The sequence below is a fragment of the Chiloscyllium plagiosum genome, chromosome 3 (assembly GCF_004010195.1).
Source record: "Chiloscyllium plagiosum isolate BGI_BamShark_2017 chromosome 3, ASM401019v2, whole genome shotgun sequence".
In the NCBI taxonomy this organism is placed as follows: domain Eukaryota; kingdom Metazoa; phylum Chordata; class Chondrichthyes; order Orectolobiformes; family Hemiscylliidae; genus Chiloscyllium; species Chiloscyllium plagiosum.
In genome coordinates, this window is record NC_057712.1 from 113143829 (window position 1) to 113165259 (window position 21431).

Sequence of the window (21431 nt, forward strand, 5' to 3'; positions counted from 1 at the left end):
TTATAAACCTCTATAAAGGTCACCCCTCAGGTTCCGATGCTCCAGGGAAAACAGCCCCAGCCTATTCAGCCTCTCCCGAGAGCTCAAATCCTCCAAACCTGGCAACATCCTTGTAAATCTTTTCTGAACCCTTTCAAGTTTCACAACATTTTTCCGATACTCCAAAAGTGGCCTAACCAATGTGCTGTATGCCACAACATGACCTCCCAACTCTGGTACTCAATGCTCTGACCAATAAAGGAAAGCACACCAAACACCTCCTTCACTATCCTATCTACCTGCAACTCAAGAACCATTAAAATCAGATTCTGGTCATTGTCGTTATGTAGGATTTACAAGTCCACAAATTCGCTGTCATTACATCAGCAATGATTCGGAGATGCCGGTGTTGGACTGGGGTGTACAAAGTTAAAAATCACACAACACCAGGTTATAGTCCAACAGGTTTAATTGGAAGCACACTAGCTTTCGGAGCGACGCTCCTTCATCAGGTAATAGTGGAGGGCTCAATCGTAACAGAATTTGTAGCAAAAATTTACAGTGTGACGTAACTGAAATTGTACGTTGAAAAATTGATTGTCTGTTAAGCCTTTCATCTGTTAGAATACAGTGATAGTTTCACTTTCATGTGTAAATCACAAAACCTTTTTTATATAAAATGTTGCATTCTCGGGTTAGCTGCTAACAATGGTGATAGCTAGACAACATGTTGAAGGTGTTGGCCCCCTGTGTTCTCTGTCTATGCCATGATGTTTAGATTGATTCTAATCTAAAAAGTGAGATAACGGAGTTTTACATAAATTCATGCAGTTTTTGAGCTCAGAGCTCTACATGAGCGCATGCAGTTTTTGAGCAAAGTACAATGTAACCCTAGAAGTACAAATTCACCCCACAAAATGTGTGTGTGCATGTGGGTCTTTGTCTCCAGGCATCCTTATCTGCAACAGGGTGTCACGATAGACACTGCAAGACATGTCAGAGTGTGGACATAGATACCAATTCGCATGGGGACACCTCCCACCTTGTATATGGCAGGTACTCATGTGACTCAGCCAATGTTGTCTATCTTGTACGTTGCAGGCAAGAATGCCCGGAGGCATGGTACATTGGGGAAACCAAGCAAAGGCTACGACAACGGATGAATGGGCACCGCACAACAATCAACAGACAGGAGGGTCCCCTCCCAGTTGGGGAACACTTCAGTGGTCCAGGACATTCAGCCTCAGACCTTCGGGTGACCATCCTCCAAGGTGGGCTTCGGGACAGGCAGCAGAGAAAAGTGGCCAAGCAGAGGCTGATAGCTAAGTTCGACACCCATAGGGAGGGCCTCAACCGGGACCTTGGGTTCATGTCACATTACAGGTGACCACCATTGCGCGCACACACAGACACTCCCATACACACAGACGCCCACACACACCCTTACAGACGCACACACTCCCACGCACCCCCTCAGACTTAAGACACTCTGCACTCACTACACACACACACTTTCTCACACTCAACCCCCAATCCAGACAGACACACACAGACAAAGACCCACATGCACAAATATTTTGTGGGGTGAATTTGTACTTTCAGGGTTACATTGTACTTCGCTCAAAAACTGCAGGAATTTATGTAAAACTCCGTTACCTCACATTTTAGATTAGAATCAATCTAAACATCATGGCATAGACAGAGAACACAAGGGGCCAACACCTTCAACATATTGTCTAGCTATCACCATTGTTAACAGATAACCAGAGATTGCAACATTTTATATAAAAAAGGTTTTGTGATTTACACATGAAAGAAGTGAAACTACCACTGTATTCTAACAGATGAAAGGCTTAACAATCAATTTTTCAATGTATAATTTCAGTTACATCACACTAAATTTTTGCTACAAATTCTGTGTTAGGATTGAGCCCTCCACTATCACCTGAAGGAGCATCGCTCCGAAAGCTAGTATGCTTCCAATTAAACCTGTTGGACTATAACCTGGTGTTGTGAGATTTTTAACTTATTACATCAGCAAACATGCTTCAAACATAGTTGGTTATAAACTATTTTGGCATGTCCTGAGATTGTGAAAGGTAATCCATAAATACAAGCCCTATCTTTCTATTTCCAGAAAATCCCATTGCTTTCAGTGTTCTAATTGTTCTATAGGCAAATGTGACAATTAAATGTTAAATACTGCAGCATTCCATAGCGGTAACTGAACAATAATAATTAAATTCAGCTGGAAATCATTCATAGCTGTTTGATATTTCTGGATGTGTACTATAAGAATGTAATAAATAGGCCATTCAGCCCCTCGAGCTTGCTCCACCATTCAGTAGGTTCATGGCTCATTTGACAATCTTCACAACCATTTTCCTGCATTTTGCCTGTAACCCTCAAGTCTCCAACTGATCAAGAAACTACCTCAGCCTTAAATATACACATGAACCCGACTGCTACAGCTCTCTGCAGCAAGGAGTTCTAAAGATTCTCAACCCTCGAAAGAAATTCCTCCTCATCTCTATCTTAAATTGGCACCCCTTTATCCTGAGACCATGCTATCTGGTCCTAGATTTTCCCATGAGAGGTATCATCCCTTTACAAATCCTATATGTTTCAATGAGATCATCTCTCATTCTTCTAACAACGAATCCCAACCTGATTAACCTTTGCTCAAAGGCAATCCCTCCATCCCTGGGATCATCCCTGCGAACCTTCTCTGAACTGCCTCCAATAAAATTATATCTTTCCTTAAATAAGGGAACCAAAACTGTTCATAGTATTCCAGATATGGTCTCATCTGCACTTTGTACAGTTGCAGTAAGACTTCCCTACTCTCATATTCCAACCCCCTTGAAATAAGGGCCAACATTCCATTAGCCTTCCTGGTTACATACTGTACCTGTGTGTGTTTGGTGTACAACTATCTCAAGTACCTTTGTGTTGCAGCTTTCTATAGTTTTTTCTCCATTTAAATAATACACTATCACAATTTACATTCGATATTCCTACCCTCAAAATCCCAGAGAATATGCATTTTATTGCCAGAGTAAATTGCACATGCCATCAATTCCAGTGATTCATATATAATTTGACAGCAATAATCCATTTGGATATTTTTTGCAGATTAAACATTGGGCAGAATACAGGCTAGTGCTATTCTATGCACAACATCATCAGAGTAGGTGGATGGAGCCTCAATGTATGCCAGCTTGGATTGAGTATTCAAATTTCTGATGAAAATCAAAATGTACAAAAAAAGTGACTCATAAAATGACAGTACTGCAACTGACAAGTTGGCAGATGGAAAATGTTTATGGACTCAAAAAAAATTACATGAGCTCATTGTAATTTGAGCTCAGTTCTTTGACACCCCCTTTAAATTAGCTGGCATTCATCTCACTGAAATGAACAAATTAAAAAGGTATAGATTATTTTGAGAGCAGCTAGCGCATTAAACACGTTACTTGAGAAAGTTACAAGTACAAAAAAAATTAGACCAAATTAAACTTTTATTTAATATAGACCTTCCAAGATAATGTTAAATCATTGCAAAAGGAGACTTGAGTATAAATGGAGTACAGAGATTTGTGGAGAGCAAGGGTTGTAGTGAAAAAGCTGGAAAATAGAGTGGAGGATCATCAGGTCAGCCATGATGTCACTGAATAACAGAGCAGATTCAATGGGCCAAACAAATAGTCTACTTCAGCGCCTACCTCTTTTGGGCTTTGCTTAGTGAGCCAGTATTGCTTGATAATCCCTACCAGCCCTTGAAAAGGCAGTTGAGTGTTCTATTCCTGAATTGCTCAGGTCCATTTGGTGTGGGTAAATCTGCAATGCCGTTTGGGAGAAAGTTTAAAGATTTTGACCAAGCGACACTGAAGGAATGGCAACGCATTTCTGTTTCCAACTGTCAGTGGTGAGTGGCTTGGACCGGAACTTGCAAGTGGTGTTCCCAAACATCTGCTGCTTTATCTAAATGCTATGGTTGTGGGTTTGTATAGTGCTGTCTAAAGATGCTGCAAACTACTGCCAATGTGTGTTATTGGTGTACTGAGTGAATGAATGTTTGTGGATGTGGGTACTTTGCTCTGGATAGTGTCAAACTTCTTGAGATATTGGAGGTGCACTATATAGGCAAGTGTGGAGTCAGGTGGTGAGTTACTCACAGCAGGATTCCTAGCCTCTGTGTGCTCTTGTAGCTACAGAATTTTGAAGATTTTTGTGGTTGTTGGTTAGTCATCTCAGTTCCAGGATATTTCTGCATGAATTCCTCAGCATAGTGAACTTGGCTCAACCATCTTCAGCTGTTTCATCAATGACTTTCCCCTTCATCATAAGGTCAGAATTGGGGATGCTTGCTGACGATCACACAATGTTCATTCAGCACCAAACACAGCTCCTTAGACACTGAAGCAGTCCATGTCCAAATGCAGCAAGATTTGACAATATTCAGGTTTGGGTTAAAAAGTGGCAAATAACATTCATGCCACACAAGAGCCAAGTGAGAACTGTTCCAACAACCACTGCCCATTCTCATCCAAAAGCATTACCAACACTGAATCTCCTATTGTCAACATCCTGGATGAAAAATTCAAATAAATACTGTGGCAACAAGAAAAGGTCAGAGGCTATGAACCCTGCAGAGAATAACTCTCCTCCTGATTCCCCAAAACCTGCTCACCATCTACAAGGAACTGTTCATGAATGCGAAGGAATACCCCACACCTGCTTGGATGAGTGCAGCTCCAATAACACTCAAGAAGCTCGACAGCAGCCTGGAGAAAAGCAACCTGCTTGACCAGAACCACATGCATTCCCTCCATCACCAATGCTCAGTAAGAGCAGTGTACCATATACCTTCTGAAAAAGAATCATATTGGAGTCGAAACATCTAACTGTTTCTCTTCCTCAGATGTTGCCAGACTTGCTACGTTTCCCCAGCTCCTTCGATTAGAAGTTCCAGCATCCAGAGTATTTTACTTTTATTTATGCAAGTTACGAGGCAACAATTCATGAAAGCTGTTTAGACAGCACCTTCAAAACCCATGACCATTATCAAGTAGAAGTACAAGGGCATTAGATGAACACTGCTATTTGAATGCTCCCTTTCAAGTGCCTCAATATCCTGATTTGGCAATAAATCACCGTTCCTTCAGCGTTGCGAAATCAAAATCCTGGTACTTCCTACCTCACAACATTGAGTGCAGTGGTTCAAGGTAGCAGCTCGCTACCATCTTCTCAAGGTAAATCAGAGATAGACAACAAATGCTGGCTCAGCCAATCATTCCCACATCCCATTAATTAAAATGAAAGAAAAAAAATGTCAGGTTGCTGTGTGGCTTGTTGGTGCTATTAAAGGTGATGTATTATTAACCTGGTAGTATTAAGCCGTGTCAGCAGAAATTGCCTTTCTGGGTGGTAGAGGCTTAGCGAGTTGCTGCACTGCACCTTGTAGATGGTACATGGCTGCAAAGGTGTACCATTGTTTCAAAAATCAATAGCCTGAGAAAATATAGGCCACAAACAAAAACAGAAATTGCTGGAAAAACTCAGCAAATCTGGCAGCATCTGTGGAGAGAAGGTAGAGTTAAAGTCTCAGATCCAATGATCCTTCTCTAGAAGTATAGGCCTGTCAGCCTAACTTTAGCGTAGGGCAAATATATTGAAAACATTTGGAGATATAAAAATTGTTACTAGGGAGATTTAATCCAGGACAGCCAGCAGGAAGGTCACATGGACTAAAATGTTTTAATTTTTTTGTAGGAGGTAACAAGGAAGGTCAATGAGAGTAATTACTGATGTCGTTCAAGTGGATTTCTGCAAGGCTTTTGGCAAAGTCTCATATGGGTAGACAGATCAGTAAATTGAAAGCTAATGGGATCAAAATCAAAGTAGCATCTTCAATCAAAGATTCTCAGAGTTCGGAAGCAAAAATAATGATTAACAGGTGTTTCTGTCACTAGAAGCCTATTTCCAGGAGAATACTGAAGAGCTCAGAAGTGGCATATGTCAATGTAATAAATTTAAATGTACCAAACCTTTTAAAGTCACTTTCAATGATATGCAAACATATACCCCCAGGTCCCTCTGCACCTGCAGCCACTTTAAAACTGAACACCACTATTTTGTTATTTTTCAATTTTCTTCCAAAGTGTACCACATCACACTTCTCTGCGTTGAATCATATTGGCCAATTATCCACCTACTCCACTAACTTGTCAATGTTCTTTTGGGTATATACACTGCCTTCCTCACAGTTTGAAATTCTTCCAAGTGTTGTGTCATCTGCAAACTTGGAAATTGTCCTGTGTACCAATATCTGGACCATTAATATATTTCAGGAAAAGCAAAGGTCCCAATATCAATTCTGTTTTTGTTTGTGGCCTATACTTTCTCAGGCTATTGATTTTTGAAACAATGGTACACCTTTGCAACTATGTACCATCTACAAGGTGCAATGCAGCAACTTGCTAAGCCTCTACCACCCAGAAAGGCAATTTCTGCTGACACAGCTTAATACTACCCAACACTACCAGATTAACAATATATCATCTTCAATAGCACCAACAAACCATACTGCAACCTGACATTTTTTTTAATTAATGGGATGTGGGAATCATTGGCTGAGCCAGCATTTGTTGTCTATCTCTGATTTACCTTGAGATGATGGTAGGGAGCTACTGCCTTGAACCACTGCAATCCATTTGGTAGCCACTCAATGTTGCAAGGTAGGAAGTACCAGGATTTTGATTTAGCAATGCTGAAGGAACGGTGATATATTGCCAAATCAGAATAATGAAAGGCTTGAAAGGGAGCATTCAGATAGCAGTGTTCATCTAATGCCCTTGTACTTCTACTTGATAATGGTCATGGGTTTTGAAGGTGCTGGGAGAACGTGCAAACTCCACACAGTCAGTCGACCGAGGCGGGAATTGAACCCGGATCTCTGGCGGTGAGGCAGCAGTGCTAACCACTGTGCCACCGTGCCGCCCACAATGGTCCTGTGTCCATTCTTATTTCTCTCTTACCTTTATTATATTCAAATAAAAACTCTGGCAATCTTATTTTATATTACAATTAGCTTACTCATATTTCATCTTCTCCTCCCTTATTGCTTTTCTCAGTTATCCTCTGCTGCTTTTAAAAGGATTCTGACTAATCTTCAACACATTGTATGCTTTTATGCGGTCCTTGACTTCCTTATCCTCCCCTTAGTGTGCTGCTTCTTCCTTGGGATGAATTTTTGCTTTACCATCCAAATTACCCCCAGAAATACCTGCCATTGCTGCTCCATTGTCTTGCCAGTTAGGCTCCCCTTCCAAACAACTCTGGCCAGCTCCTCCCTCACGTCTTTGCAGTTACCTTTACTTTGTTGTAAAATCATTACACCGGACTTCAGTTTCTCCCTTTCAAACTGCAGGATGAATTCTATCATATAATGGCCTCTGCCCCCTCGGGGTTTCTTCATCTGAACCTCTGAAATCAAGTCTAACTCATTCCATGGCAATTCTAGAATTCTATGTTCTCTAGTGGCCTCTACCACAAACTGCTCCAAAATAAAAAGAATTCCTTTTCTTGAGATGCACTACTAAACGGAATTTCTCAGTCCACTTGCATAATGAAGTCCCCTATGATTATCGTATAGTCCTTAAATGTCTTTTCTATATCCTGATTTAATTTTCTTCCCTACATACCGACTACGGCTAGGAAGCCTGTACACAGTCTATATCACGTTTATTTTCCCTTTGCAGTGCTTCAACTCTACCCACATATTCTATGCCTTCTGACCCCATATAATTCCCTGCTATCCATTTCACTTCATTTCTTACTAACCACCACTCTGCCCTTCAGCTTGTCCATCGATTAGAACGTGCATCCTTTATTTCCTAGCCCTGATCCACTTGCAGCCGCATCTGTAATACCCACAGCATACTGACCACTTTCAATCTGTTCTACAAATTCATTTACCTTGTTTTGTATACTGCGTGCATTTAAGCACAACAATCTCAGTCCTGAATTGACTGTCCCCTTCTCATCGAACAGATGCCCCCTTATCTGTTGTGCCTGACCCTTTCAATATTCTTAATCCTGTTCTTGTTTTGGAAATTTTAATAACCTCTGCTGAGCCCTCCACACACTTCCCCATTTTAATTTTTTTCCACGCAACTGAAGCCAACTGAATATTTAGTTTAAAGCTTATCCACATTCTATGAAACTGGGATCAAAAGGTGTGGGGAGACAGTGGGAATCGGGTACTGAGTTGGATGATCGGCCATGACCATAACAAATAGTGAAGCGGCCTTAAAGGGTTGAGTGGCCTACACCTGTTCTGATTTTCTATGTTTGCACGTTTGTAAAATTAAGCTCTTCTACGATTATCAAATTCTTAATCAAATATTTGAAACATTAAGTTTGTTTCTCCTAAGACAATTACTGCCAGACCTGCTGAGTTTCTCCAGCATTCTGTGTTTGCTTCAGATTTCCAACATCTGCGGTATTTTGGTTTTACTGCACCTCCTGTGTTACTTCAAGGCTTGACTGTTCTACCTTTCCCAAATTAAAGCTTTAATGGCCATTGTTAAGAACAATGTATGACTTTAAATTGAAATAATATTTTGTAATGCGTCTGTTTAGGGGTGATACATGGTTCACTTTAATTTACTGAATGTACTTACAGGTGAGTATCAAGAAATCTGGATGGCACAGTAGTCAGCAATGCTTCCTCACAGCACCAGGGACTCAGGTTCAATTCCATCTTGGGTGACTGTCTGTGGAGTTTGCATATTCTCCCCATGTCTGAGTGAGTTTCTGCCAGGTGCTCCAGTTTCCTCCCACAGTCCAAGAAATGTGTAAATTCGGTGAAATAGCCATGGCAAATTGCCTGTGATGTGCAGGCTAGGCAGATCAGCCATGGTAAATGCAGATTACAGGGATAGGATGGGAGGCTGAGTCTGGCTGTAATGCTCTTGGGTCAGAATAGACTCAATGGGCCAAATGGCCTCTATTCACACTGTCGAGATTTTATGATTCTACATCTTGTTTCTTTATATACATTTTAATGATGTTTCCAAGTCTTGAGATGAAATGGGCAAATCTTCCAAAAAAAGTGGAGAAAACTGTGCTTTTGATTATGGTAAGAATCAATGGCAGGTAGACAAAGATACAATAATCCAAAGAGCCAGGTTGTCAGTGTGGTCTATGCCAGAGACTGCAGGACTGATGGACATTTAACTTCAGAACAGCTATGCATTCTCCAAAACTAAAGTCATGATGAGTTTAGTTTGCAGTTTATCTTGGGTGTCTCAGAGAGAGATATTTGAAGGGAAAGAGCATCTAGTAAGTGATTGCACAGAACTTCATCCAAAGAAAACCACAGGCAGTTGTACGAGCCTGAGACTTATTAAGGAGCTTCAGTGTGGATATAGTACCAACTCTTCACTGAGATTTAGCTCTTTGAAATTGCTGGGCAGTGTTCTCTCTTTTTTCTTCCATGTAGATCTCCATGGTTCATGTGTAACCGAAAATTCTGGTACTGCAAGTCAACGTTGCAATCTGTGCAAAATGTCTGAGCGAACACATGTAGCCATACAGCATAGAGGGAATGCTGTTGCTGGGATAAGTAGTTTGAATCCCTTTCTAATGTATGTAATTAATGGAATTCATTTTTGTTTAATGAGTGTTTTATTCTTTCTATTATACATTCACTAATTGACCTCCACAGTTAAAAATAAAGTTAGGATTGAACAGGCCAGATTTCACTCTGGTTTCTAACTTGTCCAGTACAAACAGCAGCTGGAATCATAATAGCATGTCCTAAATCATGCCAAGTTCTATTCATTTATCCCATGTTAAGCAGACTCCTATTTAAGTAATAGCTATATTTTAAAACTCTTGTTCGTGTTTTAAAATCCTTCCTCAGTTTGCTCTTTTCTGCAATCTCCTCCAGCCCCAAGGTATCTGTAAACCTCATCCTGTCAAGCTTTTCCAATTTGTAATTGTGCCATAATTGCTGGCAATGTAGTTAACTGTCAAAAACCTATAATTCCTTGTCTAAACATCTTTGCCTTTCTATCTTGTTTTCCTCTTGGAAGTCGTTGTTTAAAATCCACTTCTGGTTATCTCCCCTAATATCTTGTTACATGGTCTGTGTCATACTTTGCTTTATAATTCACCTGTGTGAATATTTGGTTTTATTTTAAGGTTCAGTATGCTCTCATAGAAAAGCTCTTATTTTACAAATTTATAACTGGTGAGTTAACATTGATGTTGATGATTTCAAGAGTGCCAAGCGTAGAAGATAGGAAAAAAGGAAACTTTGATTTTACATTCAGTTGATGGTCAAATGTTTCCAGATACTTATGGCAATATTATAATTTACAGAACATACGTAAAAGGAACAAGCCTGCTATGCATTCAATATCACGGCTGATCTGACTTTAATTTCAAGCCTACATTCCCTCATATACACTAACTTTTCACTCCTTTGGTAATCAAGAATCTATCAACCTCAGTCTTCAGAATACTTAAAGATTCCCTATGCATTACCTTTTGTGGATGGAAATTACAAAGACTCAAACCTTTGAGACTATGTAGAAGACTTAAATGCTAAAAAAAAAGTAGAATCCCACCTCCATTCTCTATTCACTATGAAAGAAAACCCAAGCTCACAAAACTGCAAAACATTTTTGAAGTTATGTATTTTTTCAGGACAGCAACGCAGTAGGTATATTGTAATTTCAACCCAAGACATCACATGTAAAGTACAAAATTCTGTGAAAACACATGTATAGAATTCATGATTACACAGTTGAACTCATAAATCATTCAGTACATATAACTATACCAGTATGAGATAGTTGTGTGTGGTACGACAATAGTACCAAACTCAAAGATCAAACTACAAAACTTCTAGATCAAGTGACATTTACACATCCTGAACAAAAAGAACATGGTTGAACCTGAGCTCCTGATACACAGCCACAAATGTTCCATGGTATAACAGACATTAAAAATACCTATGCCATATTAAACAGTCCCCAGTGGCTTAAATTCACAGAACAGCATGATTATGGGCAAGAGTTCCAGATTTGTATTCAAGGACGTTTGAACCAGCGCACTCTGTACAATATGGGTTACTTTGGACATGCATTGTTCATTCTCAACTATTCTGTTCAAGATAACTATTTACTTCAGCTCAATTGGCATAATTGTTCAAAGAGCTAGTGCATCAACCCTAACTGGAAGGACTGCAGAATACATGATCAGAATCAACTCAGCCAAATAAATGCAGTGTGGATAATGATCTTGATCTGAGCTGGGAATTATGATATAACAACACGAAGCAATGTTTTTTATTTTGACAAGTATCATTCACTAGTGGTGGCATAATCATGATGTCACTGGACTAGTTAATTCAGACCTTAAGCAGAGTTTCAAACAGAAAATTTAAATTCAATTTAAAAATACTGAATTGAAAAGTTTGTCTAATGGTGACCGCATAGCCATTGTAGGTTGTCCAAATGTCCTTAAGGGAAGGAAATCTCCCTTCTTTACCTGGGCCAGTCGACATACAATTCCAGACCCACAGCAATCTGGCTGACTAAACTTCCATTTGAAATCATCATCAATATTTGTTAGCACAGTTCAACTTTGGAAAGGATCTCTTATAGAAGTAACTTATGCCAATAAATCCAAGAATGGATGTATAACAAAGCCTGCTGAGAACTGCAATTTTATTTTTTAAAAAAAGGGCTAGTGAAAGAGAGAATCTAATTGTGATTAGAAGTCATGACATTAGGAATTGGTTGAAAGTTGGGCCATTTATCATGGCAATTTAAATTTTACAAAACAAGCAGCAATGCTCATGGCATTATCTCATTTAAAGCACAGTGTAGGTCTTATCGTTTAGTGCAAACCTCCCGAGGCATATTACTGTTCATGGTTTTTAAATGAATTTATCATTAATTGGCAATATAGCAACTGTGGGATATAACAATAGCCAGTCTTTCATTTCAAAAAAGCATCCAACACATTAAAATAACAAAAACAGCATAATTTCAAGTTTGGCATTTCAAGTAAGTATCCATACACTCAAGATGCCAGATGAAATAGCTTATTCACAATACTGCATGTGTGTTGCAAACGAACTTTTAATGGATAAGCATTGCCCTTTCATGATAATGATCTGCACAAACGTATAAAAACGTAGATAATTGTATCAAATTTGTCAACTAACAGCCTCAAAAAATCTCAAACTTGGCTCCTTATCCAATTTCCCTAAAAAGTTCACCTGCAATGTATTTTTCCATGTTAAATATTAAGATAATGAAATGCATAATATTGAACAAACTTTCTTCACAAGGAAGATTACTTGGCAGTATTATTTGGTATAATAAAAAGTGCAGGCTGGTACAGCAAAATCTTGGTTTGTGTAAGAGATTAGATTAAGAACTTGCCATATATATTTTCAGTATACATGACCAATACAATGCTCCGAAACACATATTTCTCCATGATGTTTCTTTTAAAGAAGTCACATTTCTAAAGAGATCATTCATATTCAGTATTTTGAAAACTTTCATTTCATTAAAGTCAATATTTCTTTTATAAGTGTACATTCTCTGCCAACTCAAACACACAAGTATTTACCGTAAATTGTTGAAAACATTATATAAGTTGATAAAAATACTGAGCAGCCTTAATTATCAAATAGCTATGTGCAATAAATAATATTGTATATAATTAAATGAAGACAAAAATTATTTACCAAACACCAAGCAGCCTCAATTTTCAAATAGCTAGTGCACAGAAACAAAAATGCATCTGTCTTGAAATCAAGACAAGAACAATTAATCAAAGCAAAAGATAATTAAGATATTGGGTAAAATGCCCTTACATTTGCACCCAAGATACAATTATTCAAGGTACAAAGCAAATACTTGCTTTAACAGATCAAGCTAAAAGATACATAATTAATCTTTCATACCTGCTGATTGCCTTTCACCTGAAGATGTCTCAGATCAAAATAAAATTGTTGTGACCAAGCAAGTCTTATTTCTAAATTTACTGAAATAATGGTGGGCCAAAATTGATTTTAAAATTAGGCACAGAATTTAGATGCTGCAGAAAAGTTACTTATTTGGTGTTTTATTGTTCATTTTTAAACTGATCTTCACCCAAACCCGCATTGTATTTTCGCTGCCCTTCCACTTTAATGGTTTCAGCATCAGTCAAAGATTTTAAAACTCTCAAGTCCATGTTCCTTTATGTGTAGTTAGCTAGCTTATTTGAAACTTATAACTTTTACATTGAAAAAGAACATATGGTGAGAGGCCCATATTTGCTTCAAGTCCCAGTTGATTATGCCATTTTAGGTAACACTGTTGAAGTTCGCCACACAGGACATGCTGTCCTGGTTGGTCTTTCATTTGCCATTCTTCAAATCATATGAAATTACTGCCTATTCCCAACTTGCATCAAATGACATTCATGTATTTACTTGAAGCCTCAAAGTTTTAGAAGGTCTCTAATTTAAAAATTTGCATCCTGGTGTTCAAGTTCCTTCTTGGTCCTTCAGCTCTCCAAGAACTCTCTGCTCTTCTTATTCTACTCTCATGAGCACTTTCCCAAGTTTTTTGGTCAAATCACTTGTAGCTGTTTTGGCAAATGTCCCAGGTCTTCGCTCTGCAATTCCATATTTAAAACACTCTGCTTCTGCCTTGCTCCAAGCTGCTCCTTAAAGCTACCCATTAGCTCCTTGTCCTATTTCCATTAAATGTCAAGTTTCATCTGATAATGCCTAAACACATGCCTACATTTTCCTTTGTTAAAAAGGTGTTATAATTGCAAGTGTCTGTTGAAAATTTTTCCATTAGCAACAAAGTGCTTTATTTTAACCTCAGACAAAAAAAAACTGCAGATGCTGGAACCCAAATTAGACAAGCAGGCGGCTGGAAGAACACAGCAAGCCAGGCACCATCAGGAGGGGGAGAAGTCGACATTTCGGGTGTAACTCTTCTTCCAACCTAGTTTACTGCATCAGGTGCTCCCAATGTGGTCTTCTCTAAATCGGAGAGATTGAACGTAAACTTAGGGAACTGTTCGCCGCGCATCTCAGGCAGGCCCGCAGGGGCTGATTGGACCTCCAAATCACACCCATTTCAATTCCCCGAACCATTCCCTTTTCAGCATGACCATCCTTGGCCTCCTCCATTGCCACAACGAACCACACCGCAAATTGGAGGAACATCACCTCATCTTCCACCTGGGCAGCCTACAGCCTGGAAGGCTGAACATGGAGTTCTCTAATTTCAAACAACCTCCCTTCCCATCTCTTCTCCATCCCTCCCACTGCTCCCTGCCACCAACCAGATTCATTCCTCCCATTAACCAACCAGGTCATACCCTCTGCCTGTCTTCACCTATCTCCATTTCATCACCCTGCCCCCTCCACCCCCTTTATCTGCAGCTCCCCTCACACCCACCCACAGTCCTTAAGAGTTACACCCGAAATGTGACTTCTCCACCTCCTGATGCTGCCTAGCTTGCTGTTTTATTTTAACCTCAGACATTTGATGTTTGCAAAATACACTGAAAAAAGCAGAGAGCATCCTGATTGATTTGTTGCTACGAAGTTGTGAAACAAGATTGAGCTCAATCTGACAACGCTGCCTCATTTGAAACTATAAGGTTGGAAAAGTTACCCATCTCAGAAATACACAGCAATTTAGTCCAGAACATTTTTCTCAAGTATATTACAATTATTTTACAATCAAGTTATCTGGAAGTCGTTTGCAAATCCACTTCGGCTTTGAAGAGCAATTATTCGAACCGCACACAAACAGTGCAAATGAAAGAAAAAGATGCAAAGTGCTATTAAAGTCTTGGGGCAGAGGACATTCAGGTAGCTGTCGCTCCATCCGTTTATAGTGGATCTTCCTCCGCCCTACTCAAAATACTGAAACACTGCAGACAGGGGCAAGGTGCATGTGGGAAGGTCTTAAGTAGAGGTGAAATAGACAGGAGCTCAGGTCTGTGATCAACCTCTGGCGTGGGCATCGAGTACTGCGGGCGGTTGAGTTTAAAGCGAAAAAAAAAACACAGCCTTTCAAAAACGTGAAAAGGCAAATAGTTTTGTGCATTAGGTCAAGAGGCCAGGAAAGAAGACAGTCCTGAAAAGTTGCTCGTGGACATTCGCAATAAAATTGCCAAATAGCACGTTTCTCACACATCCCAGTCAAATGTGTTCGATACGCCGCAAATGAGCGACCGTTACTGTCGTGATGAGACAGCACCGCACCTACAAACATCAACTTACTGCCCCGTGAGTGGACAAAACTTCACCGGGAAGCCTCTGCTTATAAATCGCACAAAATAAAATAACCTGCCGCGCTAAGATCCATCATTTTGGAGTCACAAAATATTTCTCTTCCACGCCCCCCCCCCTTCATTCTTTGTTGTGGAAATCCAGGGGCACGGAATCCATTCAGCTTCGCGAAAACCTAAACATTAAAATCAAAATTCTGCAAAAATAAAAAAATCCTCAGCTTTATAATCCATGGTCTTGTAAAGTGGGGCGGTGAGGAATGGAGAGAAGAATCCGTGTTTCCAAAACCCACGATCTCAATGGAGTGCGTGTGTGAGAGAGAGAGAAAAAAAGTGAGTTATAGCGGAGTTGCAGAAAGGTCGGACTCCCGATAAACTCGGGATTTTTGCGGCCAATGCAGCTCCAGCTGTGGTGCGGGAGAGAACGAGAGACACGGGACTGAAGCCCAGGTGCACCCGAGCAGCCCCATCCATCCATCTCTACCTGCCGGGGCCTGTGGCAACCACCGAAAAGACATTGGCGAGGGAGACGGAAACATTTAAAAAAAAGGGTAAATTGTAGGCTGCAAAAACAAAATCATGGCTAAATGCAACCCCCCTCCATTCCCTACACACACCTTTGCTGTGATGCGATTGTTTTGCGCACACACACACTGCAACAATAAATAAAATTTCAACAGCTCGACATTTCATTCACTGAGATTAAAATTACGTACCCCGTAAACTCTTACCGGCCTCGAGTAGGTTTTATTGTATTTTTTTAAATATAATCTTCCGAGATATCTAGACCTATAGATTTATTATTTTAAAAAAAACACAGTAATTTGGAACGTCTTTCAGTTGGAGAATAACGTCTTCATTGTCCGCGAGCTTTGCTCTAACCGGTCCGCTTTCACTGACGCCCCAAGTTTTCGCCGGTCTCGATAACAACACCACCGCCGCCGCTTCAGCCGGAATGGCGCACGTCAGCAGCACGCACGGGGAACATCGCGCCCGCGGCAGCACGACCCGTTCGCTTCTCCAGTCCCAAAATAGCGCCGACTCGGTTACCGAACCACAGAGATCGTCCGAGCTCAGAAAGCGTCGGGCGCAGCTGTGCCTATTGGAACAGATTTCATCCACCGCTCTACGTCTGAATGCGCCGGCCGGTCCTCCCATGGATTGTCCCAATGGCACCGGCCGTCTTTGGGGGGAGGGGACAGAGCGGAATAGGAATGTGTTGTGGATCGGAGTGGGGGAGGGGGGTAGGGACGAAGGCGGGGTTTTGTGATGTCATCTGATCGACTGGCCGGACAGCCAATGGAAAATGGCGATGTGCCGTGATAGGCACGCCCACTCCTTCACCGGCCAGCCAATCAGATTGTTGGAGGCGGGGATTTGGGCCTTGCAGCCGTGTGGGGTAAATAATACTTCCAGGAGTTTCTGAAGCCCGGGGAAGGGGGAATGATGTTGCGAGACTGAAATTCTCGACGTTTAGAACAGTGGAGGCGCCGCCAGGGAAGCCCCTCTCAGTGACCGTTGTGACGTTTACTCGGGAAGGTCGGTTAATTCGGAGATCTGCAAGCGCGCGTCATCTTCCCCGAGTGAGGCGCCCGCAAAAATGTCGGCGGCGATCGCGGCTCTGGCCTCCTACGGCAGCGGCAGTGGCAGCGACTCGGATGGCGAGTGCGGAGAGGTCCCCAGCCAGGACGCCGTGGCTCATTTACACCCTCCCGACCCTGAGAAATCAATGTCACGCCTTCACGGATCTCTCGCTTTGAACTCCGCGCCTGAGGTTGCTGTAAAGGTGAGTGTCGGGAGGCCTGAAGTCGGGGCCGATGGGGCGCATGGGTTTAGTCCGTAGACAATCTCACACACACAAAAAAAAACAGGATCTGTCTGCTTCAGACTTCAACTGGAGGAAAGGAAAGCACTGATGCGACTCCCACGGAACGATATCACTCGAAAATTCCATGGTGATGTTGCTGATGTTACCTCTGAAGAGCTATTGAGAACGGTGGCAAAAACAGAAGTTGCTGGAAAAGCCCTGAGAAGTTCTGAGCAAGGGTCACCGGACCCGAAACCTTAACTCTTGATTTCTCTGCATCGTTGCTGCCAGACCTGCTGAGCTTTTGCAGCAACTTCTGTTTCTGATTTCCAACATCTGCAGTTCTTTCGGCTTTTATTGAGAACGGTGGCATTTCTTCAGAACATTTTAACTAGGCTTCAGATTTGTGGCTAACTTGTTTAATTTCTGGAGGAGTGAAACCTTAAAAATAATTTCCTTATGTGTACAGATTTAGTATACTTCAGTAATTTGACAAGTCCCACTTGTTACTGTTATTATTAGATTTTGGTGAACGCCTGAAAGAGATACTTTTAAGGTAGCTAATTTGTTTGGGGCTCTTTCCATCGTCCTCCACAAAACACATTGGTTTTGATGATTCAATGGCGGACTAATGCATGTTTTTTGTAAATAAAAGTTTATCTTAATGTATTTTGGTGTTTGAATTAGAGTCATAGATGTGTACAGCACAGAAACAGATCTTTTGGTCCAACTTGTCCATGCTGACCAGATATCCTAAATTTATCTAGTCCCATTTGCCATTATTTGGCCCATCTCTCTCTCTCTCTCTCTAAATCTTTCCTATTCATATCCTCGTCCAGATGCCGTTTAAATGTAATTGTACTAGTCTCCACCACCACCTCTGGTAATCCCACCTTCTACATGAAAATGTTGCCCCTTAGTTCCCTGTGAAATCTTGCCCCTCCCACCTTAAACCTATACTTTGGACTCCCCTACCCTGAGGAAAAAAAGACCTTGGCTATTCACCCTATGATTCGGGAGCCTCTCATGATTTTATAAACCTCTATCAGGCCATCCCTCAGCCTCCAATGCTCCAGGTAAAATAGACCCAGCCTCTTCAGCTTCTCCCCATAGATCAAACACTCCAGCCCTGGCAACATCCTTGTAAATCTTTTCTGAACCCTTTCAAGTTTCAAAACATCTTTTCTATAGCAAGAGATCAAAATTGAAGGCTGTATTCCAAAAGTGGCCTAAGCAATGTTATGTATACTCTCAGCATGACATCTCTACTGACCAATACAGGCAAGCGTGCCAACCACCTTCTTCATTACCCTGTCTATCTGCAATACTACTTTCAAGGAACTATGAACCTACAACCCTAGGTGCATACAGTGTTGCAGATTTGCTGCAGCAGCAGCTCTACAAGCTACCCTACAGAAATTCACTAAGAATTTCCTTGGACAGCATCTTTCAAACCCAGGCCCACTGCCATCTAGGTGGACAAGGGCAGTAGTTAGCTACATAGTCACTACTAATTGCAAGTTCCCCTTCAAGCCATTTATCATCTTGACTTGGAAATATATTACTGTTCTTTCAGTGTTGCACAGTCAGAATTTTGCAGCTCCTCCGTTGTAGGTTTCTGATAGCAAATGGACTGGAGTAGTTCAAGAGGGCAGCTCTCCACTATCGAGGGTAGCTAGAAGTAGCCAATAAATCGAGGCCAAGCCAACAATGTCCGCCTCTTTAAAAATTGTTTTTAATAATAAAGCAGAAATTTATTAAGTAAAATGAACGGAATAAATAGAATAAATCAATTTACTGGTCACATCAACTGAAAGATATTAAAACATGCAGTGAAATATAATTCCATTAATCCCTAAAACGCACTCCTCTACAGACCCGAAAATACTTCCGTACAGTATTCATAAGCACTGTATATGAAAGATGCTTTTATCAAAAGATCTTTTGCACCTTGATGGGTCTAATTTGACAGCAGCTCCCAGACACACAGTAATACGATAACTCCAGGAAGAAACTATCATATACCTGAACTTGATTATCTCAAATTTTAAATTATCTCTTCAGGTTTTTATCCAAACAGTTCTGTTCTAGAATTGTCACTAACTCAAAGGTGGTCAAGTTTTAACAAATTTAACTATCTTTTCCCTTTCTCAGGAGCAACTTTCACTCATGAAAGCTTCTGCAGAACTGCCCAAAACTGACACTATAAAACTGAAAAAAAAATCTCTCTTTCTCTCTAAACTTTGAGTGTTCTTGCAAGCTGTAAAAAAAAAAGACAAAATGTATAATAGAAACTTTGAGGAACAATTATTTACCTTGCTAGGTAAACCCTCCTGAGGTAAATAAGCACTCACTCATTCTGAAAACTCTTAACTATTTTGAAAACAAAATTGTCATGGCTACAAAAACACAAGTTAATTAACAGAAGTTAATTATTTTTTCAGACACACAGGATAACCCTTATGTCAGTATTTCAAAATCCAAACTCAACACAAATGACATTAAATCCAATATTATACAAATTATATAAATCGCAGGCAACATTATTCTCTCTGAATTTAATTTGTTTCGTTCTATTAATATGGTGCAATTGTTTATCATTGCTGCAGATGTTGAGGAGTGTTCAATGTAGTGGTGTGTGTTTTCAACGTGTGCATCGTTGCTGAAATTGAACCAAGCTTCAGAAAACGCAGTATTCTAATTTCCCAGTTTATCCAGTTTGTTTTCCACTCCATTCAAATATGTGCCACATGTCCTTTACTTCTGTGGGTCTGAAATTGAATCTTGATGTGATAGTAGTGATTGTGTGCTTTTCCTGCAATCGCGCAGAACCATTCTGAATTATTTGTTTTCCTCATGTCAGGAAGATGTGGAAACAGGGGTTCATCTTGATCCATTGCTGAAGGAAGTTATGTTCAATCCATCATATGAAACTATGTTTGCACCAGAGGTAAGACATCTTAGTACTTCCTTTGAAGTTTTTTTTTGCACATAGTTGCATGTTCAGCATTCAACTTCAAAGCCATTGCAAGAACTGAGATTTCCACATCAGATTTTTTCATTTTGTAAAGTTACTTTGTGAAACCTAAAATAAGTTATGCATCAATATGGCTTGCAAGCTGTTGTGATGTTCTTGTAATATCTATGGGGTGCAACCCTTCATCACCCAAAACCATTAGAAAATACTCCTCATTCCTGCCTGTTTGCCCATGCCAACTATATTAAGGTGTTGTTGGTGTATTATCCTGGTTAGTTGGTTTCATTACACATTCAATTAGTATTTTTGTTAAATATGGCTGGTGAGTTGCTAAGTTATTGTAGTGTATCATTCAGATAGTACAACACTGCTGCTATGTGCATCATTGGTGAAGGGAGTGAATGTTGAAGGTCACAGATGGAGTGTCAATCAAGCAGACTGCTTTGTCCTTGATGTTGTTGAGCTTCACTTACGTATGGAGCTGCACTTAAATCAGGCAAATGGAATGTATCCCATCACAGTCATCACTTATGCCTTATAGATGGAAGAAAGATAATTGGATAAATACATGGAGGAAAGGTTTGCAGATATGTGGAAAAAGAGCAGGAGAGTGAAATAAAGTCAGTTGTTCTTCGAAAGAACAGTTGCAGACCAGATAGCCCTTTTTTGTGCTATAAAAGTCTGTACTTTCTGCTTGTTGGCCATTGGCAGCATCACTTGCACACATGTGCTAGGCTCCACATAAATGCTGATGTCTCCAGCTGACCTGTCCTGGTTCCCCCATAGATCCCAGCACCTTTTTCTGGTTTTTAATATCCAGTCCTATTTGAACCGCAATTGTTACTGTAAAACATTAGAAAAGCCAAAACAGTTGTATTAACTAACCCCAAACACCAACTAATGAAGTTAAAATTCTGGGGGTGCTGGAAATCTGAAATAAAATACTGGAGACGTATAGCAGGTCTGGCAGCATCTGTGGAGTCAGAAACAGAATTAACAATTTTTGAGTCTAATGTGACTTTTTTTGAGAATTTCCCCCGAAGAAACTATATACCCATGATGTTGATTCCATCCCTTTCTCCTAGCAACTGTCAGATTGTTTACAAACTCAATGTCTGAGTTGATCTTCTGACCTTGAATTCTGTCCATCATGAAATAGCATTTAAACCTCATACTGCACAACATGACCTTTATCTGACCAATTCCAGTCAATTATGGTTTCTACGAGAAAATTATTTCCATTTCTTTATCACCAAAGCCTTAACTATTTCAGTTCTTTCATGGTCTAGCTTATGTAATTTATTTTGAGTAAACCAGCTATTCCACTATTAT

The 21431-nt window shown here is 40.4% G+C and overlaps 2 protein-coding genes across 7 annotated transcripts in view; one reads left to right on the forward strand and one right to left on the reverse strand.

Moving 5' to 3' along the window:
• wasf1 (WASP family member 1) overlaps positions 1-16462 on the reverse strand; it is a 110560-nt gene extending 94098 nt beyond the window's left edge. For 5 of the 6 annotated variants that reach the window (XM_043687126.1, XM_043687122.1, XM_043687124.1 and 2 more), the window contains exon 1: positions 16032-16462. The gene's annotated coding sequence lies outside the window, so the exon portion shown is untranslated. The remainder of the gene's footprint in view (positions 1-16031) is intronic. The other variant, XM_043687125.1, reaches the window with a different exon arrangement.
• A 252-nt stretch (positions 16463-16714) lies between these two features.
• The window catches only part of cdc40 (cell division cycle 40 homolog (S. cerevisiae)), a 131530-nt gene continuing 126813 nt past the window's right edge, over positions 16715-21431 (forward strand). The window contains exons 1-2 of the mRNA XM_043687120.1: positions 16715-17101; positions 19986-20072. Of these exons, the coding sequence (XP_043543055.1) occupies positions 16916-17101; positions 19986-20072 (273 nt within the window). The 5' untranslated portion in view covers positions 16715-16915. The remainder of the gene's footprint in view (positions 17102-19985; positions 20073-21431) is intronic.